We start from the raw sequence: 24996 nt of genomic DNA on the forward strand, positions 1-24996 counted from the left end.
TAAATGATAATTTAATGTAAATCTTTGTTCAATTCGGATTCAACTCATTTTCTGTCAGTTCAGACCACACATCAGTCCAAACCTGGTTAGAGAAGCAAAAATGATGAATTCAGGACAATGAAGTCCATTGTCATCACAGTGGAGAGCAGCGCTTCCTGTAAAGGCATGTTGGTGCTTCAAAGTTCTGCTTCATGAAACAAAACAGCATTTTGGTGAAATGTCTCCTTGAAGTGTTTGATTTCAAACTGAGCAAAGGAATGAAATGCAGTGGACAAGAAGAAAGCAAAAGATGAAAGGACACTAACGAGGAGAGTGGAAGATAGAAGAAGGATAAAGAAAGATGAAGGAAGAGGACACGAGGGAGAATGAGGATCAAACCTTCCAGGACGGGACTCTGGATGTCGGGCTGAGAGGCAGGAACTCTGCCGATTGGCCTGAACGGGACCACGGCCACGTGGGAGAGACAGACGAATAGGAGGGCGAGGAGATGGGTGAGGAGGAGGAGGAGGAGGAGGAGGTGAAGTATGGAGGGTGGAGGTGGGTGTCCTGGGCCTGCAGCGCCGCCCCGTGCAGGCAGAGGGCAGCGTGATGGTCAAAACCATTTGACAACTGAAGGTGAGTGGATGGAGGGAGAAAAACAATTCAAGAAATCAAAAGATGGCGGTTATGGCTGTTGAGGAGGTGAAAACATACATGGAGCAGGAGGAGCTCCGACATATTGCTCACTATTATTGATTGTGATTCATATCTTTGCATCAGCTTCTGTGTGTGTGTGTGTTTTCACGTGTAGACGTTCACCTGTTGCAGCCCAGATTGGGGCTCGTTGTGTGAGGGTGAGGAAGAGGAGGAAGAGGAAGGCTCCTCAGATAAAGGAGAGACACACGACTGCAGCAGAGCCATGCAAAGCACGCACACACACACACACACACACACACACACACACAGCCAGCGGCGCAGAGAAAGAGACAGAAGAAGAGCAGAAGCACGACACAGGTTAGTAAATAAAAACACAGAATCTCAGCGAACAAACAGCTCAAAGAAGAAGAGATGCATGAAGCAGCTTCAGCAGGTGGAATGAGAAGATAGAGGCTTCGACAACTGCACAGAATATAAATCACAAATAATATACCGAAATCCAGTCAGTTATCATTCAGTCAAACGTCGTTCTTTCCACATTTTTGTGAGTATTCATGAGATTTTAAAGCTGCTACAACGAACGTTCATCTTGAGTGATTCTGGCGGCCCCTGTGGACAACAGCGGTAGTGATCCCGAGCACCAGAGTCCCTTTACTTTACTGCAGCAGGTGACAGTCCTGGTTCCAATCCAAATAGGTCAACACGGTGACGTTAAGCAGCTGCTTCCCTCAACATAAAACATGAACTCTTCGGGTTAAGATCTGTTGTTAAAGGGACAGTTCACCCCAAAATCTAAAATACATATTGTCCCTCTCACCTTTAGTTCTATTTATCAATCGAGTTTGTTTCAGTGTGAGTTGTCTCGTGTTGGAGATGTCTGCCTTCCCTCCACTGTGATGGGACATGACACTCGGCTTGTGGTGTCATGTAAAATCAACAGTAGTCTCCTTCCAGAGATCATGACTGAAGATAATCCACAGTATGTACATCTTACGTACACACGTTTTATTTATCATAATGTATCAAATAATGGCATAAAGTAGACTTTTAAATGAACATCTTGGAATTGAACATCTTAATAACAAAAACAAATATTTATAATAATATAATAATAATTGCCAACTGCCAGAAAATCAATCAGAAGCCTTTTTGATAATTGGTTAATTGTTTCATTAATTTACCAAAATATACCAAAGTGTTTTCTGGTTCCATCTTCTCCAGTGTGAGGATTTGTTTTATTTCTTTGTAAACTGAATATCCGAGTTATGGACTGCTGGTCGGACAGAACAGGACATTTAGAAGTGTCACCAAGGACGCAGTGAAACCGTGATATTCATTTTATAAATGGACAAATTCATCAATAATAGAAATAACTGACAGTTTCTACAACTGATTTGAAGTGACTCTGTTTTCTGTTCCTGTGAATCTCTGCTTAGGAAACCCTGTAGTAGGCGATAAGTGAACATCGTCTGCTGCAGGCATGACTCAGCAAACACACACACACACACACACACACACACACACACACACACACACGCACACACGCACACACACACACGCACACACACGCACGCACACACACACACACACACACAGTATCCTTGCAACCTGGATCGGTGTCTCTTTCCTCACCTGTGAGGTTTCCGGGGGCATGGGCGAGGGCGATTTGGACTGGAAGGCGTCCTGGGAGATGAAGCCGGAGTCGTGGGAGGAGATGGAAGAGAGGCGGGCCGGCGCCTGCTGGGGCAGCACCGAGGAGGACGAGGACGAGGAGGCGCGGTACCGGAAGTGGGAGGTGGGGGAGTGACAGTGAGAGCCGCTGGAGCGAGAGTCGCTGCTGTTCACGCTGTTCAGACTGCTGCAGGACGGAGAGAGGAGAGGAGGAGAGGAGGAGAGGAGAGGAGGGAGGAGGAGAGAGGAGGAGAGGGAAGGAGAGGAGAGGAGAGGAGGGGAGAGGAGAGGAGAGGAGAGGAGCAGAGAGGAGGAGGGGAGAGGAGAGGAGAGGGATGAAATGGGAGTCAAGTTGACGAAGAAAGTATTGGAATAGTTCAACACCTCGATGACATATCTGGACTGTCAGAGTTTGACTTACTGACTAAACCTTCACACTGACCGTCTGAATAACAATCCTCATCACAACTCCACAAGCTTGAAAAGAAAAGTATCAGCTGCAACTCTTCCTTCCCTCTTCTTACTAATACAACAGAAAATACTACTTGTCCTATTTAAAGAACCTAACATCTAAAAGCACAGCGCTGCAGTTCCCCCTTTGGACCACAGGGAGGCAGCAGAGTACAAGCAGGATAACAGACGAGCCGCGTCGCGTATTGGGGGAGGTCTGCCGGGATGACAGGTAGTATCTGTGGACGTGGAAACCAACCTGCACATGCTCGACTTCCTGGAGGTGCTCGGCGACGAGGGCGGAGTTTGGTAGGACCAGGTGCACTCGGAGCCCTTCAGGTCTACGATGACCTGCAGAGAGAGACGGAAAGAGGAGACCTCAGGGAAACGAACCTCCGTCAGCAGAACCTCTGCAGCGTGTGAACAGCCGTCCGCCTCCTGGATCAGAACCGGCTTCATCTGTTCAGATGGTCCTACCTGCTCGCTGGAGGCCGGCAGCTTGTGCGGGTCCATAGTTAGAGCCTTCAAGTCGTCGGTCAGAGTCTGGAGGTGAGTGATCTCCCCCAGCATGGACATCTCCTCCTCCTGACGACACACAAACACATCGACCGGCTCAGAACTCTGCAACAGAACGCTGCTGACCTGCATCAAACTTAATGAAAAGACACCCCTCGGGCTGCAGGGTGATACTTTCATCGTCACAGCTGCTGTTCTTTTACTGGTTCTCATAAAAGCAGTGGTTTGGATGTGAGACTGACCACGACAGGCTTCAGCATGGAGACGAAGCAGCAGAAGCGACTCCTCTCCTCCACCAGGGCCTTCCTCACCGCCTGCTTCTCCGTCTCCTCCAGCAGCAGGTATTTATCGCTGACCTCCTGCATGGCACTGTCCAGCTGAGGCTGGAGGTCCCCGCGGCCTGGAGACACACACACACACACACACACACACACACTTATAGTCACATGTTCTGGAGCAGAACATCAAAATCCAAACATGAGAAGAGTAGGCAGAAAGGAGAAACCTGTGAAATCTGATATCTTAAACACAACGTGCGTTCCAGAGAGAACATCCTGTTCTGAGACTACAAACAACCGATCGCTTCAAAACAATCGTTAGAGCTTCTCACAAACCTTAAAACCCACAATTAAAAGAATTGAAGGAGTTTTCTCTCCAACGTCAGCGAAAAACAACCGCCGGCATCCAGCGAGCACACACCAAACATTAGTAGTGGGCTCATTATCATTTACTCCAATTACACAGACGTCTGTTCACGAGGTTATTCGGGAATCAGATGACTGCTGAAAGCCGCCTCGGCTAGTAAATAAAAGCAGCTTTTCTTTAATGTCTCTTCATCTTCAATCACATTCAGAGGGATTACAAAGGGAACTCTCTCTCTCTCTCTCTCTCTCTCTCTCTCTCTCTCTCTCTCTCTCTCTCTCTCTCTCTCTCTCTCTCTCTCTCTCTCTCTCTCTCTCTCTCTCTCTCTCTCTCTCTCTCTCTCTCTCTCTCTCTCTCTCTCTGCGCAGAGGGAGTTTTCTCGTGTCGTAATAACAAGGCTGGAAAGTCTCGACCACATCTGAGGTTCCTCTGGGGTCGATCCTGGGTCCTGTTTACTTTGTTTAGCTCTTGTTTCTGCTCATAATAAGTCTCGTTTTAATGCGATGAATCAGACTCGGAACGATTTGTTCTGAAAGCAGCCGACTTGTTTTGGTGTTTAGTTACGTTTCTTTGCAGCTAAGAGAGGAGAGAGAAGCATTCACTCTCATCACTCTAAATCTGACACATAACTGTGTATTTCAGGCTTTTTAAAAGTTATTATTCTGTGTTACATGTTGTGGTATCCTACTGTATGATGTGCGCTGCTATGTTACACACTAGCCTGTCATGCTATGCTAAGCTATTCAACAACATATCTGCTGTGAGCCGTTATGTTATGCTGTTATACTGCAGCTTAACAGAAGATTACATAACAATATCAATCTAAATGTTAGTACAGCGAGACTGTACTTTGAGCTAACATGCTAATGCTAAAGCAGGTGTAATGTTGAACATGATCACCATCTTAGTTTAGCATGTTAGCACGCTTGCTAATTAGCAGCAAACATGGAGTCATAGGAGTAAATGGTCTGGATGCAGTCTCACTTATTTATGTATTTACTTTTTATAAAATGTTTTCTGCATTTTGCAGTTTTATATTATCGTAAACAGTTGAAAAACAACATTGATACATATTTGTGGTAAAGATAATATGATTAGCTGAGTCATGTTACTGCGGTGCGGTTTTCCTTGAAGACTCGTTTAGCTCGACTCTGTTCTTTTCTTGTGTTCGAGGCTTCGGTTTGTGTGAGTCACACAAACATCTAAACCACGTGGGAACATATTTCAGCCGACCAAAGAGAGATGGATGTGAATTCAGGAAACACGGAGCACGAGAAGCTGTCAGAGAGACGGGATGTGTTTTCTGACTGGTAAGAAATAAAACATCTCCCTGTTGACACATCTGCTCTCCTCCACCTGCTACATTAATGTCAAAACCAGTCACAGTTATTTATTATTATTATTATTATTATTGCCACTTTAAAACCAAACTAGACTAAAGACATGGGGGGATTGTTCTGAAGGACTAGAATAAAAAGATGAGTTGTCGGTAGATAATAAAGTAATCCTGCGTCTTTTTGTGTATATATAACAGACAAGAAGTAAGAAAACGACTTACCAAATACATCAGCTGGACAGATGGACAGAGCAGTGCATGATGGGACATCACAGGATGAGAAGGAGGCAGATAAAAAACAAAAAAAACATTGACTTTCTTCAGAGGTGGAAAAAGTACTTTGATCTTAAAAGTACTGGTAGTACTAATACTACAAAAGTAATGGATTCAGAATCGTACTCCAGTAGAAGTATCAGCATCATAATAGACTGAAAGTACCGACAGTATAAATACTCATTAAACAGGATGATATATACCATATTACTGGATTATAATTAGCTTCCTGTGAGGAGCTGCTGACAGCTAGGGGGCGTGGCTTAGACTGCAGCTCCTAAAGAAGTTAGCGTAGCTGCTGCGTTTGCATCAGTTATATCAGAACTAGAGAGTTTTTCTTCATATAAAGAAGAGAAATATTTGTCTTGATGTCTTTGAAGAAAAGAGTTTTTCTGCCGACGGGCTTCGGTTAGAGTTCGATTGACAGATCATCCAAAAGTATTTTATTTTACAAACACTTTCCAGTGACGGATTCTTCGGTGATTCTGTGATCTGGTGACATCTAGACGAGTTTTAATGAGCTCATCCTTAATGAACCTCTTCTGAGCAGATGTTTTATAGAAGCATTGAATCATGGGAAAAACATATTGTACATCTAAGTTTGGATGACAGGGATCGCCTTCATGCTACATCACTTTAATACCACGACAATAACACCACTGCTCATCTAAACATGACTCACTCATACCCGACCATTCCCATTCTCTCCAACTCTTTGATGACAGTTTGTTATTACTGTTATTATTATTATTATTATTATTATTATTATTGTTGAGTGTTTGTGCAACTTGATAATAATCTCTCAGAAGTGATCAAAGCAGGAAGAGAAGCAAACCTTTCTTTGCTTTCTTCTGCAGCTTCAGAGTGTCTGAAGATCTCTTCTTGATCTCCTGACGGGCCTTCTTGTACTCTGTAGAGAAACACACATACACACACACACACACACACGTAGAGATGGATGAACACACAGTGTGAGGTGTGCAAAGAAACATGTTTTATGGTTAGATGTGCAGAAAATGTAGAGAGTCAATGACCAGCACACAGATGTATAAACCGCATGGTGTCTGCTTTCACTTGTTGTCTGTGTACTCTGCGTCGTGTACTCTGCGTCGTGTACTCGGCGTCGTGTACTCGGCGTCGTGTACTCGGCGTCGTGTACTCGGCGTCGTGTACTCGCCGTCGTGTACTCGGCGTCGTGTACTCGGCGTCGTGTACTCGGCGTCGTGTACTCGGCGTCGTGTACTCGGCGTCGTGTACTCGGCGTCGTGTACTCGCCGTCGTGTACTCGGCGTCGTGTACTCTGTGTTGTGTACTCGGTGTTGTGTACTCTGTGTTGTGTACTCGGTGTTGTGTACCTTTGGCGTGGTCTTTGTCCAGAGTGTTGGCGACTCTCTTCCAGTCCTCCGTCTGGTCCTGTAGAGGGTTGATCAGACAGTCCAGAAACACCCTGCCAACACACACACACACACACACACACACACACACACACACACACACACACACACACAGTCAGAAAACACAAGTCCACATAATCTGCTTCATAATCCACAATGTATTAATGTGGATGTAAAGGAAATATAGACCAAAATGTAACGGACTGACTATCTACTTACTTATTCTTTCACCCCCCGTTTTTCATAATTTGTATTTATTTATTTTAATAGTAAATAATGTATACTAGTAATATTAATAGCTATAAATATTATTATTGAATGAAGAGGAGGAGGAGGAGGAGGAGGATCGAGTTGGGTTTAGGAGCAGACAAGGTAAATGAGGAAGAGGTGAAAGAAAAAGGAGGCCATGATAATGTGGTTAGACGGAAGCGAAGACTGAACGGGGAGCGAGCGAGATGGAGGATGGGAAGCTGACGCAGGCGGGAGAGGAGGAGCTGGATGCTACACCTGTTCAACACACACACACACACACACACACAGATCTACTCACATGGAGAACTGGCGGAGTTTGGCCTCGATGCTGCGGTGCCTCATGCACATCCTGGTGAGGGCTGAACCGATGTCTCTGGTGCCTCCTGAAAGCAGACGCAGAGACACAATCTGTCAAAGTGTGGCTGCAAAGATCTTTAAGAAACGGGTTCAAACACCTCAGAAGTAAAACTCAAACCCCACGATCGAAACATGTAAAAGAGCTGCAACGATAAATTAATCCACAGAAAAATAATCGGCAAATATCTTGATAATCAATCACTCGTTGAAGTAATTTTTCATGCACAAATGCCAGAAACATGCTGTCTTCAGCCTCTAACATATGGAGATTTCTAAATGTAGTGGGAGATGACTGTACTTGTATCGCGCCTTTCTAGTCTTCAGACTATTCAAAGCGCTTTAACATCGTTCACCCATTTACACACTGATGGCACCATGCAAGGTGCCCCCTCCCCATCAGGACCAACTTATCGTTCACACCAACATTCATACAGCGCAGGCACAACCTTTGACCTTTGGGAGCGATTCGGGGTTAAGTGGACTGGAGGAGCCAGGAATCAAACTGTCGGTCTTCTAATTGAAGGCCGACCCGCTCGGCCTCTGAGCAGAAAGCCACTCGTGATCAGATCTGTGACTTTGGCTGCAGCTGACTGAAGAAAACAGAAAACAGAAGGTTTGAGAACCTTCTGTTGAAGTAGAGAGGTCAGAGGTCAACAGCAGCCCTTTGCGGCTGATAGCGACTCGTCCTGAGTGTGTCCCTTGCTCAAGGACACTCCAGCAGAGAGCTGACTGTCAGTGCAGCAGATGCTCTATGGGCACCCGGAGGGACCAGATGGTCGTCCTCTCTCTCCCCCCCGACAGAGTACTCCCTCCTGGGGAAGAGTTCAGCAGACCTCAGCCGGTCAGCCTGGAGCTCTCCAACGTCTCCAACGTCACCAACGTCACCAACGTCTCCAACGTCTCCAACGTCTCCAACGTCACCAACGTCACCAACGTCTCCAACGTCTCCAACGTCGCCAACGTCTCCAACGTCACCAACGTCTCCAACGTCACCAACGTCTCCAACGTCTCCAACGTCTCCAACGTCACCAACGTCACCAACGTCTCCAACTGTCCGTGTCGACACATCGAAACTTTAGACGAATACTAAAGTACAAATACACGTCAACGCTTATCATAGCTTTGTTTTGGATTCTGTACATTTTATAATGAATATCTGACAGTTCGTCCTATTTTATCAATATCTTATGTTGATAAACTCAGTTTATCTTTAAGGTCTTTTACTTTTTCGTCCAGGGAGTGTATAATGTCAATGAAGGGTCCCCATGAGTATAGTATACAAGTGTGTGTGTGTGTGTGTGTGTGTGTGTGTGTGTGTGTGTGTGTGTGTGTGTGTGTGTGTGTGTGTGTGTGTGTGTGTGTGTGTGTGTGTGTGTGTGTGTGTGTGTCTGGGGTGGGGTAGTGAGCACTGCATTGCACCACTGACACCTCTTCCTCTCCTCTGCTCTTCCCTTTCTCCACATGTCCTCTTCCTCTCTCTCTCTCTCTCTGTCCCACACATCTTCCTCTGTTTTTCCTCCTGGAGCCTTAAAAAGGGGCAGCAACTAGAAAGCCTTTCCTCACAGCACGAAGAGACTATGAACTAAGACGGGTTTAATATGTAACTGCATTATGTATGACTATGTGGGCAGGATGTGTCGTTTAAAGGCTTTTTAATCGAGGACAAAAACTAAACAACAACAACAATGTATTCTCTTAATCCTGTCGTCATTTGACTTCCTTGTTGGACGTTCCTGTTGACAGTCTTGGGGAAACCACCGGATCACGTGCAACACATCCGTTTGTTGTTGTTGTGGTGTTGACATCAACAGGTGAAAATGATGTTGAAGTATAAATTAAAGGAGACATGAAGTTCATACTCGTAAGTTGGGTTTCTACTGAATACACCTGTAGTTACCGGCTACATTTTAGTGCCTGTCTCTTTAAGAGCCCCCCCCATTCCAATGAGCCTGCATGTGACACAGGAAGGGGAGTCACATGTGAGTGGCTTGTTGCATCACATGTTGTCTGATCTGGATACAGTAGCGATGGTGTAAATACTTCTCCAGTGATCTTACAGTGTACATGTGTTCAGAGGGGTATCTTGCGGCTGTATCTGAGTCTTCTGACCCTGAATCTGTGCCCAGTACGCTGTGTGTCGCTCAGTAATGCAGCCATGCGTCAACCTGTTCTTCAGAAGAACATCTGCACACCATCTCTCCAGCATCTTCCCACATCCTCCTCCTCCTCTCTCCTCCTCTCTGCTTCTCTCTCCTCCTCTCTCTCTGCTCCCATCACATCTCAGTGTAAACGTAGCTAAACATGTGCGTCTTCAACTGGAAACGGAGTCCTCCGACCCCTCTCTCTCTCCGTTACCGCGCCCCTTCCCCCTCCCTCTCCCTGCTCTCTCTTCACCTTCGGACGAGGCGTTACATCCTCTCTTCTCTCCTCGTCTCCTTCTCTCTGCTGCGCTCGTCTGAGAAACAAGGTGCTGTGCTTCTAAATCAGTGCAGGCTGCCTCCCCAGCAGCCAGCGGGGCCATGTGAAACACGCTGCAGGCCAAACGGTAACTCACCGCGGCACCGCAGAGCTCCGGCGTGATTTCAACAGGCTGACGTTGCTCAGGATGTCTGTGTTTATGTTCGTGGTCAGAGGCGCTCCAACGCTGCACCCTGCCGTGGTGCTTCTCCAACATCTTACAGTACATCAACAGAAGAGCAAAGACGGACGGAGCGCCAAAACAAATGAGCGCTTTCATGGTGCCGCTGTGGAACATGAGTCAGACGTGCACCATTCAAAGAGTGTGAACGCGCTGTTGCGTGATCTCGACCCAGTGTTACTGAGATCGCTGCAATTCTCAGTCCGCAGCAGTTAGAGAGAGAGAATGATGCTGCATGAACACATGAACTCAGCCGTCACATCCCAACAGCAGCCGCTCCACACAAGCACTGGTGCAACTGGGATGAGGAACCGGAGCAGCTGAAGACACACACACACACAGACACTCTCACACACGCAGCAGGACAGCCAGTAAATCACTGGCCTGTATTGGGAGACTATATTTCTTGCCTTGTTGCTACATGGAGGTTACAACCGGAGAGCTATTTTTGAGAACTGGAGCATGAGGGAAAGAGAGAAGAAGAAGAAGGAGAAGGAGGACAGAGGACGGGATGAAATCATATAGTTATGTATAAGATGTATATATAACATGTGTAAGGTGTATATATAACATGTGTAAGATGTATATATAACATGTGTAAGGTGTATATATAACATGTATAAGATGTATATATAACATGTATAGGATGTATATATAACATGTATCAGATGTATATATAACATGTGTAAGGTGTATATATAACATGTATAAGGTGTATATATAACATGTATAAGGTGTATATATAACATGTGTAAGGTGTATATATAACATGTATAAGATGTATATATAACATGTGTAAGATGTATATATAACATGTATAAGATGTATATATAACATGTGTAAGATGTACATATAACATGTATAAGATGTATATATAACATGTATAAGATGTATATATAACATGTATAAGATGTACATATAACATGTATAAGATGTACATATAACATGTGTAAGATGTACATATAACATGTATAAGATGTATATATAACATGTGTAAGATGTATATATAACATGTATAAGATGTACATATAACATGTATAAGATGTACATATAACATGTGTAAGATGTACATATAACATGTATAAGATGTATATATAACATGTATAAGATGTATATATAACATGTATAAGATGTACATATAACATGTATAAGATGTATATATAACATGTGTAAGGTGTATATATAACATGTGTAAGATGTATATATAACATGTATAAGATGTACATATAACATGTGTAAGATGTATATATAACATGTGTAAGATGTATATATAACATGTATAAGATGTATATATAACATGTATAAGGTGTATATATAACATGTGTAAGATGTATATATAACATGTGTAAGATGTATATATAACATGTGTAAGATGTATATATAACATGTGTAAGATGTATATATAACATGTATAAGGTGTATATATAACATGTGTAAGGTGTAGTAACGTAAAGTTGTGATGTCACAGTTTGCTGCAGCCTGATTGGCTGAACTGTAACCAATCAGGTACCGGTCAAACAGCTGCATAGTGTTGCTCGGAGGTTGCCTCAGTCAGCATCTCTCTCTCTCGGCGAGTTAAAGACAATTCGTATTTGGTGGGATCGGTTACATATATATACATATATACTGGAAAGAAATGTAGCCACACATTGGATATTTTCCTTCTCTCTGCCATGATGTTAATTACATTTGTTAAATTTAAATCCCTCCCATCAGCTCTGATCTGATATCCGATTGGTTCACACCTGAGACTGACTCCTCACCGTATCACGTCCCTCACTCTCATTCCAACATGTCACGTTATTGATACCAGTCTGCTCCACGTGTTACTCTACGCTCAGCAACACGACTCAGCAGGAACAAGTTGCGTGCTGACCTTTCATTGCCCTGGGTCTCACCTCTCAGGCTACAAACAAGATCCAGAGAGGCATTTGCAGGCAGTGCCACACTCACAACGATGTGTTGGCCTTCTTTTAACTCCTTCAAGTGGGTTTACGGTACGTGGGAGGGGTTAGAGGAGTAAACAGAATTCCTCAAAGCTCCTCTGAGGTTGACGGGGTCGAACGGTCCTGGAATACCACTCACAGGTCCAGGGAGGAGAGCAGGCCAGAGATGCCAGTCTTAGGATGCCTTCTGCAGGGTGTGTGTGTGTGTGTGTGTGTGTGTGTGTGTGTGTGTGTGTGTGTGTGTGTGTGTGTGTGTGTGTGTGTGTGTGTGTGTGTGTGTGTGTGTGAGAGAGGGGGGGGGGGTACAGTACAGTCTTAGGATTCTTTAAATAATCGTCCCGGGAATGTCTCCCCTCTCGCATTACGTCCTGATGTATCAGTTTGCTGCTGTTGGGATTTTTTACGATCACGTCTCCGTCGTCCCGCCTCGAAAACATGACGGGCGATGTGACATTCTTAGGATTACTTGTTCTTCACGACTCTTTAGGATTAAAGTTGTGACTCTGTGGAGCACACGCCTGCAAACTCTCTATTTGGTCAAATCTTCATCATTAATCTCAAACAGGTGAGATTCAGAAAGTTTGGATTTGAGACTAAACGTCGGTGGTGTTTTGATTTGTTGTCTCATTAAAAATATCTTTATTTTGACATATGAAGTCAGATTTCTGAGCGGAGTTCTCTTTTAAACAATCAAAAGCATTTGTTCACCTCATATTTTCAAGTTTCTCAGTGATGTTGAATACATCCACATGTTGATAGAAACAATCATCGTCATCTCCATAGCTGGGAAACAAAGATGTAAAATCTACATTTGAATATTCTTCAGACTTCCAGAAGTCACAGCGTGACCTCACATTTAAAAACACTAAATAACTTTTACTGCCAACAAATCAACAGGTTGTTTTGTGAATTAATTAGTTAATTGTTGAGCCAATAAAGGATAAGATAAGACAATCAAAAATGACCATGATTGTTTGGTGCAGCCAACAATCAAAACCAAAAGATAATCATTCAACAACGATGTCAAACAGAAAAAAACACTGAACTAAAGTTAAAAAGAGAAGTTTTGCAGGAGTTTGAACTGTGTTTGCAGTATCACTCGTCTCGTTATCTCTCCCCACGATTCCTTGAACTATAAAACACACGGCGGCAGATTTATCGGCCTCTGAGGAGCTCAGGAGGGTTATTTGGGGAGATGTTCATGGACTGAGATGATCAGTTATTTCTCCTCCTCTGGCAGCTGAGACAACACAACCACCGAGCAACTGGCTCAGAGGAGGACGCGGAAACCAACCGACCAACCGACCATCACACACTGTTCAGTCCCTCACACACACACGCACACACACACACACACGCACACACACACTACCTCACACACACGACGGGTGGAAACACGTTTGGATCTACGGTGGAAACTGGAATTCAGAACCAGAACCCCGCTGATATCAGACGCTCTTTAATCTCACACGTTTTAAAACAACGTCCATCGGTATCGTTCTCAGCCAACACACACACACACACACTCTCTTTCAACTGAGACTAAAACAAAGTAAAGGGAGCGTTTGATTTGTTTGACCCGAGCTGCTGACAGTCCCCCCCCACAGCACACCAGAGCTCTTATTTCACCGCTAATCTGTAGTCTGACAACGTTGGCAGGTTGACTGTGAACATCCCCTGCCCTCCGAGTGTGTGTGTGTGTGTGTGTGTGTGTGTGTGTCAGAGATCTGCATCTGAATGCTAAAAGCTTGCCATCACATCAGAGGTCAACCTCGTCTGCAGAGATGCTGCTGAGGTTGCTGCAGTCGCAGTGAGAGAAGCACGCAAGTCGTGTAAAAACCGACACATCGATCGTCACCTGAAGCGATGACGTGTTGGACAGACATGGACGTGAACTGGACTGGTTGGACGTCATTCTAGAGACTGAACAGAGCCTGAACGCATCATCACTTAACTCAATGCAACCTCCGTCAACGCTAGCTGTTAGCTCCGTTATTTAGCTGACCGCCTGTTGTTATCAGGGAGATGCTCCACCATCACTGGGACGACAGGAGACTGTACCGTAAACAACAACAATACAGTCACATGGTCCAGTTCCCGTGACAGCCTGTGTGTTCACTTATAAATAACCAATATGAGAATATTATCTTTGTGTTATTGCTCATCAATTATAAACGTATTCAGTGTTTAACGAGTCCAAACTCCTCCACATCCTGAGCTGCGTGTTCTCTCAGTATTTCATCATGAAATCATCTGAACGTCTCAGCTGTACAACGGCAACGTGTTGCCAGTAAACAAGAGAGAATAATGTGTGTGTTGTGAGAGAAGGTGAAGCGTCTCTTTGTTGCTCTACTTCATCTCCACACACACACACACACACTTGGAGAAAAGACACAGTCTACAAGTCTCTTCTCTTCCAACTCAGTAAGATATTCAGTTTATCATAAAAAGGAAAGAAAAGCAGCAAACTCAACAACAAATCTTTAATAGTTTTGCTTGAAATATGACCAATGAATATAATATTCATATGTAAGAAGCTGCTTGGCAGTAAACCCAATTCTGATGAATCAATAATTGTCTGTCAATAAACAAAGATTTGAAAATTCAGCAGATTCTATTAAAGTTAATTCTATTATCTCGACTTTGTGATGCTGATCGAATGACGATACTGCAGCTGTGTCTGTCTGCGTGTCAGTCATGAACTGTGTGGGAGGTCTATGTTGACAGTAGTGCTTTCAGGTGTGTGTGTGTGTGTGTGCGCGCGTCATCTCCATGGAGCGATGGTAGGATCAAAGTGTGTCTGGTTTAACAGGCGACAGCCAATCACAGACGAGAGAGAGCTGCCCGAACAGGCTTTTGGCACACACACACACACACACACACACATTCTCTGCCAGCATGTAATCAGAGCGGAGAGGTTATGAAAATGTAATTGTTCAATATGTTGCACGTGGAAAAATATCGTGAAATTCAATTCCAAAACAGTTCCATTGTTTTCCTGTTTTTGTAAAAGAAAGAAAGAAAGAAATACAACTTGCTTTTGTATGATTGCGTATTAATTGTGTTAAAAACTACACAAAGACATGTTTGAGTTCGCTCTTCTAGCCATGACTGTCCTGTGTGTGTGTGTGTGTGTGTGTGTGTGTGTGTATATATATATACACACACACACACACACACAGTATATTCACACACACATATAGATTAAAGGCATCAACCAATCATGTTGTGCGCCTTTCTGTAGGCTCTGTAGTCCGATCCAAGAAATCAGACTTCATTACTTCATTACTCGACAGACCAGATCCCCCCTTTCACAATAAAAGCCCGAGACATGTAATATCAGCAGCCGCGGCGTGTGAAGGCCTCACGGCAGAGGGTTCGTCTCTGCAGTGTGATTGTATGGTGGTGAATTATGAAACAGCTGCTCAACCTTTACAAACGCTCCGACCTCCTGCTGGTCACCTTCAGCTGCCTCCAACCAGCGCGCTCTCTGCTGTTACTTCACTTTCAAGCTCACTTCAAATCACCAAGTTTGATATTTATTCTTCTTTCACATCCTTCTTGTTCATTTCATCTCTTATTTTCAGAATTGACTCTTATTTCTTCAGCAATTTCCTCAACAGAAGCATGACGACAGAGACTAAAGAAATAAACCGCCATGAATTCACCTTGTAGAGTAGAATAGAATAGAATAGAATAGAATGTACACTATCTTCATCCCTTTAAGGGGGACATTTGTCTCTGTCTCATGCCTGTACACAGGGAGCAGTGGGCTGCCAGTGACAGGCGCCCGGGGAGCCGGGGGTTCAGTGTATTGCTCAGGGACACTTCGAGGTTCCTAGCATCGAACCGCTGACCTTCCGGTTCCCAGACGACCTCTTAACCCAGTGCTTAACCTCTGTTGAATTACAACAACGGAGCAGCAGCTGGAGGGGAACCTGTGCCTCCTTCCTCGTCTTCCTCCAGAGAGCTGCACACTGCCCAGGCCTGCAGAGGGAGCGCTTCATTATCCCCTCTCACGCTCCCTCAGACGGGTGGGGCCTCGTTATTAATTAGCAGCCGTTTGTGCAGGGGATGAACAGAACACACACACAGCCTCACCTGGTTAATAATTCAAACACACCCTCTGGCTGACTCACACAGAGCTGCTGTACGTATGCATATGTATGGATGATGGGGACATAGAGCCACATTATGAGAAATAAAAGATGATCTGGTCTCATAAAGTAACATCACCGACGAGGATCATTTTCTTAGATTCTAGCAATAAAGTTTTTTCTTTTTTGCAATTTCTCGGTTAGAATATTAAATTATTACATTTATTTTATGTCCTATTTAAGAACTTTAAAGCAAAAATGTTGAAAGTGTGATTTAGAAATCCAAAATAAGGAAATAATGTCTTTGTTTTGTTTTTTACTTTGATATTTGATGCTTTTTCACAGAAACGCTTGTAAAATAAAGAAACAAACACTTGTACCAAAAACGAAGGGAAAACGTTATTATTGTTATGGGTTTTATGAAAAGATAATTTTTCCTTAAATCCAAAATACTTCAATCAATTGTCAACTACAAACTAATCACAGATTTCCTGAGTCGGTTTGAGTTGTTAAACTTGTTCCAGCTCCTTACATGTGAATACTTGCTGGTTTCTTTGCTCCTCTGTACAGAAAACTGAATGTCTTTGAGTGACAATGGAAATAATCGTTCGTTGCAACCATACAACACAGTATTTTATGTGCACGAAACACCAAACGATTTACCGCCGATACTTGCAGCCTTCTGTAAAACAATAATTTCCGGCCGGAGGATTGTTTTTTTGATGTTGACATGAATCGACACTCTTACTAGCAGCTCTCCTGTCTCTGCACCACCATCGTGATACACCGTGCACTTCTCAGATGGATGGAAACCGAACGTCTTCTTCCTGCTTTAGATGTGACCGAGAGGAGAAGTGTCACGGCCAGATGTGTGTGAGCAGCTGCACCACTGGTGGAGAAACTCTCCTCCACGGCTGGTTCAGAGGGTCTCCATTCATTTACATTCATTGGACGTACAGTCTACATGCTCTGTGTGTGTGTGTGTGTGTGTGTGTGTGTGTGTGAATGCAGCTGCTGCCGTTGCCTTTGGCGACGCCATACCATAATGAGGCCCTTTAAGACCACACACTGCTGCAGGCAGTCAGTTCAGTGCTGCTCTCACAAACACACCCACGGCTTCCTTTATAAAACCGACTTATCGTCAGTTTTAGCTTCTCATTTTCAGCAGAAATCTACAATCACTTTGATGTGGAAATGATTTCGATCTCTGGGACCGATGTTCTACTTTTCGAAGAAGATCTTGAGACCTTGTTTGAGGACTCGGGCCTCCAGACCGATGTGGACCAGGAGGACCAGGAGGGTCCAGTTACTGCTGCAGCGTGACCGTAGTCCAGTGCGTCTCTGCCATGTGACAGCTGAGCATCACCAGCAAACAAAGACACGCAGATCAATGTAGGATAACACACTGCTTCATTTGTTGTCTTGTAATATAATCATATATTTGTTCTTTCATATGCGAGAGCGCAGAAAAACCGGTGACCAATCAGAGCAGACTGGGCTTTTTCGTGAGCGGCTCTTAAAGAGACAGGCGCTGAAAGGGAGTGTTTCAGACAGACGATGAACGCAGGTGTATTCAAACCGACAGCATGAGGGAAATAAAGTGATTTTTGAACATTAAAGCATGTTAAACATGTTCTAGTAGAAACCCAGAATCCAAGTATGAACCAGAAAAGGAGCACGACAGGTCTCCTTCAAAGTCCGTTTTCACTGTCTAGTCTCGGACTCGATCACATTTAATCTCTTTTTTAAATTTGTTTCCAATCTGAGGGACCAAAACTGCTCAGACTTAAACTGGACTTATATATTACGGGCTGATTTCAGTATTTTTAGTTTGGAACCCAATTTTCCCTCAACCTCCCTCGTCTAATTATTTTTCACTTTATGACTTTCTACATTTCCCAGAGTGCTTTTCATCAACTGAGAGGTTTGGGAATTGTAGAGCGGCAGCAGCTTTTGTTGTAACTCAAAGTCGGATGAGAAGTTTGGTTTTGAAGGAACTTGAACCTTCTGACTGAAACCAGTTCAAGCTGCAGACGACGCCCGCTGTGAGGATATTCCTGTGAGGTCTGCTGAATGCAGTCTGATCCAGCCACAGCGTTTGGTTTCTGGACCTCTTTGATCTGATTCACGACGTTACTGAACTGTGAAGTGATGAGTCACAAGAATCACGTGATTATTCCTCCAACTGCTGGAAACTGCTGGTCACACAGTTTCACCGTCCTCGATGTTTTGATTTCTTCCCGGGGGACAAATGTTTCGGTCTTTTGTGTTTTTATTTTCTGCTTCAGGTCGAGTTGTTATTTTTAAAATAAAATTTGAGAAAGTTGAGTAACACACATCTGTTAAGTTAGAATGACTTCCTTGAAAACTTACTAAATCAAATAAACAGAAAATAGAGGTTACTTCCAATGTATTCGTTATGATTTATTGCTCCGCTAGTCTTTTCAGTTTACACAAAAATGATCCACAAGTAAACATACAATTCAATAAATAACACTCCCACTTTCGTCCACAGGGGCCGCCAAACCAACACAAAATGAAGGTTCCTCACAGTAGCTTTAACAAGACAAATAAAAGCAGCACCATGTATCAACTTCCACACATCAGAGGACATTACTCACATTAACGAGTGAATATATGAAAACCTAACAGATCAAATATGAAGTGGGTGAAAGTTCACTCTAAATTACACATTCATTTTCCATTTCAGAGATATTTCATGATCTGATGCTGAAGCCTGTTAATTATTGATCCTTGTATGATTTATGTCTGGTTATAATACATTTAAATGTAACACATTCATCCCTCATTTCTATCTTCTACTTCCTTTCTTTGTCTCTTATACAGACATACAGAAATATCAAAGCTGTGCTGCGACCTCTGACCTCTCCATGTGATACTTACTGCTGTCACTGAACATTCTACAGAGAGAGAGAGAGAGAGAGAGAGATATATATATATATATATATATATATATATATATATCGTAGCAAAATATAATCAGATAAACCCACCTGCAGTGTTTTGGTCTTTTTAAAAACCCTATTTTCATAATGTTTTTAGTACTAATGTGTGTATAAATGAGTGTGTGAGTGATGTGTGAACAAACCCCTCTGTGTGAACCTTCAGCACACAGACCTCATAGATATCACCATGAAACTTCACCACTTCATCACTCACATTAAGAGACTACAGGTGAATATTCACCACTTCATCACTCACATTAAGAGACTCTACAGGTGAATATTCACCACTTCATCACTCACATTAAGAGACTCTACAGGTGAATATTCACCACTTCATCACTCACATTAAGAGACTACAGGTGAATATTCACCACTTCATCACTCACATTAAGAGACTCTACAGGTGAATATTCACCACTTCATCACTCACATTAAGAGACTACAGGTGAATATTCACCACTTCATCACTCACATTTAGAGACTCTACAGGTGAATATTCACCACTTCATCACTCACATTAAGAAGACTACAGGTGAATATTCACCACTTCATCACTCACATTTAGAGACTCTACAGGTGAATATTCACCACTTCATCACTCACATTTAGAGACTCTACAGGTGAATATTCACCACTTCATCACTCACATTAAGAGACTCTACAGGTGAATATTCACCACTTCATCACTCACATTAAGAAGACTCTATAGGTGAATATTCACCACTTCATCACTCACATTAAGAAGACTCTACAGGTGAATATTCACCACTTCATCACTCACATTAAGAAGACTCTATAGGTGAATATTCACCACTTCATCACTCACATTAAGAGACTCTACAGGTGAATATTCACCACTTCATCACTCACATTAAGAAGACTACAGGTGAATAGAGTCACAACATGACCTCATAGATATCACCATGAAACTTCACCACTTCATCACTCACATTAAGATGAGTATGTTTTGTATTACAAGGTTTCTGAAATGTTTCATTTAAATATGCAAATGAGGCGTTTTCTCATGGTAACTTTTGCTGAACATCGGAGAAATCTACAGACGTAAACAGACAAAGTAGCAAAATAAAAACACCTGAATGGGATTTTTTTGATATTTTCTTCCTACTCGTCTGAAAAAGACATGCTGTGGGAGAAGAAGACGCTTCAGAGTCTCACTTTAATCTGCAGAATGATTCATGACCACGATCGGTTACAAGGTGCCACTATCTGAGATATTTGGATGAGATGAGATTTCGGATCTTTTGCTCACTGAATCCTGCAGTGATTTCCATCTTGTTGCCATGAGCACCAGCAGCAGCCGGCTGGACATGACAGCCAACAACCCCCCCCCCCATCCATCTTTTTCCATCATCTCTCTCTCTCGCTCTCTTCCCCCATCGCCATCTGCCCTCCATCTTCCTCTACCTCCTCTCTCATTTTTTACTACCTCTCCCTCTCACATCCTCGTCTAATCTGCCATTTCATCTGTTTTGGCCTAAATTTTCACACACTTTCCTTCAGCTCATACCATTTATTTCTCACTCTTCATCCCTCCTCTTCCTCCTCCTCTCTGATCAGACGGGGTATTCTGGTAGGAATGACCTTTTCATTCAATAATTCAACACATCTGTCAGATTTGACTCTTTGTCTGCAGGTCGAAGATACAAAGTGTACAAATATTGCTTTAGGCCAGACTATATATCTGTGATGTCCTTTATAAAACATGTGATTTTTAATAAAAACTCTAAATGAATATTGATATTTGCCTCAAAAATCCAGTAAATCCATTCTAACCTTTTAGGCCTGTGACCGTTTGTGAAGTAGTTTCTTCGGCGGCTGCACAATAAATTTAAATTCTATCGAAAAAAGTACGTGACAAACTGACGTAACTTAAGATATTTTACAAATAAACCAGGAGACTATTTGTCAGCACAACATAACTGTGAAAACATTTATACTTGATACAATAGTTTAATACTATATAAAGTAAAAAAAAAAAAAGAAGGGTTGTCTGGGATCAGGTGTGGCTCCACAAACCTCAAATTGTCCGAACAGTTGCTGAAAGAAACCAATAATTCTACACTTAGCTGTGCTCCCCCCCCCCCCCCCCCCCCCCCCCCCACACACACACACACACACACAGAATAGACTGAAGCCATGAAGAGCTGGAGTTACTTAGAACGGTTGCCATGAAGGGTTAAACACTGAGCTGCCCGTCAATCCTTCTGCTTCATCTAATCAATCCAGGAAGTAAACTATCGATGTTTCCAATCTGGCGATCGGGAAGACAGCCACCTCCGATCATTTGTCAATAATGGAAACGTACAAATCAATAGAAAACGTGCAAACTGCTTCACCACAATGACAACACGGATCATTCTAGACCTTCCGGGGGGGATTGACGATCACAAAGAAAGAGTCCACCATCGTCGGTATATTGGTTTGTTATCGAGGTCGTTTACCAGCATAAAGTCAGGATGAGGTATGAGATGAAACAACACAAACCTTAACCAAAGTACCTGAAACACCCTTCACTTCAAAAGGATATCCAAACTGTGTCTTTAAGCTTCATCCCCAACAGTTTATTAAATTAATTAATACTGTAAATTAAATTTCTGATCGGAAAACAGCTTCGAGAGAAACTAAAACAAAACGAGTTCTTCCAATATGGGTTCTTCAAATATGAGGCACGGAAGAGAAGGAAACACACGCACACACACACACACACACACACACACACACACACTCTACCTCGACTGTTGGTCGCCATGTCGGCCACTTTCTGAAAGGCGTCCAGGAAGGCTGCTACCGCGACGACCGTCGTCCTACGAGACACAACAGAGTAAAGGTTCGGATGAGGGAAGAAATCCTTTGAAGAAGCATTTAAAAAAATATGCAACAATCAACCAAAGAATTATCGCGATCACACACACATCAATATTTATCAACCTTTTTTTTGTCCACTGACTAAGAGAATATATTGATTCAGTTTTGATTGATTCGTCAATGTGACACATTTTTTTAAATCAAAACATATTCAGCTCTTCAGACGTTTTTCTTTTGTCTGTTTTATGTAAATTGCACACACTTTGGTTCTTAGACTGTAAGTTGCAGTCCAGATGTTTTGGTTTGACTTTGGGGGCCTGTAATATGTGGTGTATAAATGTAGCTTCTTAACCCAGCGTTTCGTATCATTTTCATCTCATTTGCATCTATTCTACCAAATGTTTGCCATCACGTCCTCTAACGTGTCATTGAACACACTTGTAATTTTGGGAGTTTACATGGATCTTTACATGTACAAGCAAGTTTCAAGGTTCATTTTTAACATTACACTGAATGAAACAAGGTGTTAAAACAGCTGATCAAGAGTAGACGACCGGATATAATGTGCAAAAGTAATGTTATGGCTCTTCAATCTCAGACGCAGATGCCCTGGTGTGTGTGTGTGTGTGTGTGTGTGTGTGTGGTGAGGAAGAGGACGGTTTGTAATCAGCTGTGACCTCTGGCCCAGTGCAGAGTCTCTGGAGGCTGCTGCTGATCCATCGCACTGATAACGACTTTATGGCGGCATCATTAATCTCTGCCAGCCACACACAAGGTTAATTGAGTTGTGCATGTGTGTGTGTGTGTGTGGTCGGATGTTAGCGGGTGGTTAATGGCCAGAAGGTGTGAGGGTATGTGTGTGTTATTGTTAATGATGAATTAATGTAGAAGTGTGTTTTTGCTGTTTTTTTGTGCACACACAACCTTTAGTGTGTGTGTGTGTGTGTTCATACTTCCTGTGAACACATTTCCATGTGAACAGTTTGCTTATTGGAGTGATAAACATCACTGCTGGACATTTGGTTTTGTCTCTTTCTGTTTCTTGCTGGTGTTTGGTGGATAACTTGCATTACCTGAGCTGTGACATTGAAAACCAAACTCTGACCTCTGTGCGATGGTCTGTGATTGGACATGAGGTTACACATGCAGGATTAATAATAACTGTTAACAGCGGTAGACTGAGATTAACACACCGCAATTTAATGGAACACATTTACATAGTTGGCAACAAACAAAAATTGGCTACAAAAACAGAAAGACGAGCGCTGAAAACAATTCTGGGAGAAATGCAAATTCAGCAGCACTACAGAAAACCAAAGCAAATACACAGAAGAGGACACAAACACGGACCAATGCGTCCAAAAGGAGCCGACAATGTTGATTTACATTTTAACATTTAACATTGGGGTTGTGTGACTTTGATACTATTGGAGATAGATTGGTCATTAACTCATGCTTCTTTTACAGCACGTTGTCAAAGCGGTGAAGATCTGCAGCGTGCTGGTGTTTGGTGGATAACCTGCATTACCTGAGCTGTGACTGCAGCTTGCTGGCCTTGCTGATGAAGTCGTCCCAGACGGGATAACTGCCCTGAGGAGAAAAAGAGAAGATAGGTTAATTTGCAAAAACCTGATTCTGTTGGTAAAAAGCCTTTAATACGGTCATGCATCAGGTCAGCGTATCACTGGCAGTTAACAGAAACCTGCTTTTCTTTTCACATTCATTGTTGTTAAATTACAGAGTTCGCTTCTGTAAAATACATTCTGGTTTGACCAAAGCGCATAAATCCTGAGCATCGGATGCAGCAGCGAGCCAACAGACAAGGAGACGGATCAATACGCTGATCCATACGCCCCGCCCACCCCCATGTCCACAGGAAGCTAAACACAGGACATACAGATGCAGGTCGAGTCCACAGGCTGTTTAATGTGAGACGGACACGGAGCCGCTGCAGTGCAGTGGTGCACGTGTGTTCAGAAAGCTGCATGGAGGGAAACACAAAGACAGTAGAAACTGAGGGTGCGCTTCTAATGTCAGCGGGAGTCCCCTGATGTTTTCAGGGGCGGGTGGGGCTTCCTTTTCTCAATACTGCAGTGAAGCATCTGAGGCATCCTTTAACTAGCGTGGACTCAGAATGAAAGAATAAAATACTTTACACCCATGTTCGAAAAACTACAAGAACCCGAGAATTAAAACAGACTTTTGATACACATAAGATACTGAAATACAGAGTTTTCCTTCTCAGTAGGTAGACTCTACCTACTGAGCTCCTAATCCTCCGTCCTGCAGAGGACGGTCTTTGAGTATTGTGAGACAGACTTCATCTGCTCCTTGAGGAAGCTGCACTCTGTGGGCGTCGCCCTTTGTCACCGTCATCATCACCACCATCCTTCTCCGACACGGTGCAGGCCCAGGCTGAGCCGAGCCGGGTGCGGATCATCAGCCTCGATGGCCTGGCTACTGCTGCTATGGTTACGCTGCTTATTCAAATTGTAGTATAATTGATGAATATTATTGTATTGCCTGGAGATCAACGTCCCACTGAAGCAGACAAGCTGTGCTTCACACGGGACGAGTGTGCGAGAGTCTCACGTCCTCACGTGAACATGTTGGCAGTTTGGACTGTTTCACAAACCCATGACTGTGTGAGTGAATGATTGTTGTATTCGTGACCTCAACAGTGAACTCCACCTCTTAAGATCAGACAGTGAAAACACATCGGAGCGAGTCGAAGCCAATGAACATGCCCACAAAAAACAGAGAAACAGAGAAACAGAGAAACAGAGAAACAGAGAAACAGAGAAACAGGAGTGACCCATTCGGACGAAGCCAGCGCGGCAGCTCCGTCCGTGAGGTTTCCAAGACGACACCGACACGCAGCAGCCAGCCGGGAAGAGAGAGCAGGACTATCTCAGCGGGATTCACACACGTTTCACACACTTCACTTCAACGCGCGCTGCTTCCTGTCTATCGTCTGACGCTCACAGTTGTCTGGG

General features: G+C 43.4%; 1 protein-coding gene across 1 annotated transcript in view; it reads right to left on the bottom strand.

Annotated features, from left to right (window-relative positions):
• The window catches only part of LOC306791705 (protein MTSS 1-like), a 35893-nt gene that overhangs the window by 6652 nt on the left and 4245 nt on the right, over positions 1–24996 (bottom strand). Inside the window, exons 2-12 of the mRNA XM_079288566.1 lie at positions 23529–23590; positions 21926–21999; positions 7469–7553; positions 6880–6971; positions 6360–6434; positions 5474–5485; positions 3516–3673; positions 3235–3342; positions 3017–3108; positions 2269–2494; positions 379–609 (exon numbers count right to left, since the gene is read on the bottom strand). Coding sequence (XP_079144692.1) covers positions 379–609; positions 2269–2494; positions 3017–3108; positions 3235–3342; positions 3516–3673; positions 5474–5485; positions 6360–6434; positions 6880–6971; positions 7469–7553; positions 21926–21999; positions 23529–23590 — 1215 coding nt within the window. The remainder of the gene's footprint in view (positions 1–378; positions 610–2268; positions 2495–3016; positions 3109–3234; positions 3343–3515; positions 3674–5473; positions 5486–6359; positions 6435–6879; positions 6972–7468; positions 7554–21925; positions 22000–23528; positions 23591–24996) is intronic.

Source organism: Melanostigma gelatinosum (genome assembly GCF_949748355.1).
Source record: "Melanostigma gelatinosum genome assembly, chromosome: 17".
Classification (NCBI taxonomy): domain Eukaryota; kingdom Metazoa; phylum Chordata; class Actinopteri; order Perciformes; family Zoarcidae; genus Melanostigma; species Melanostigma gelatinosum.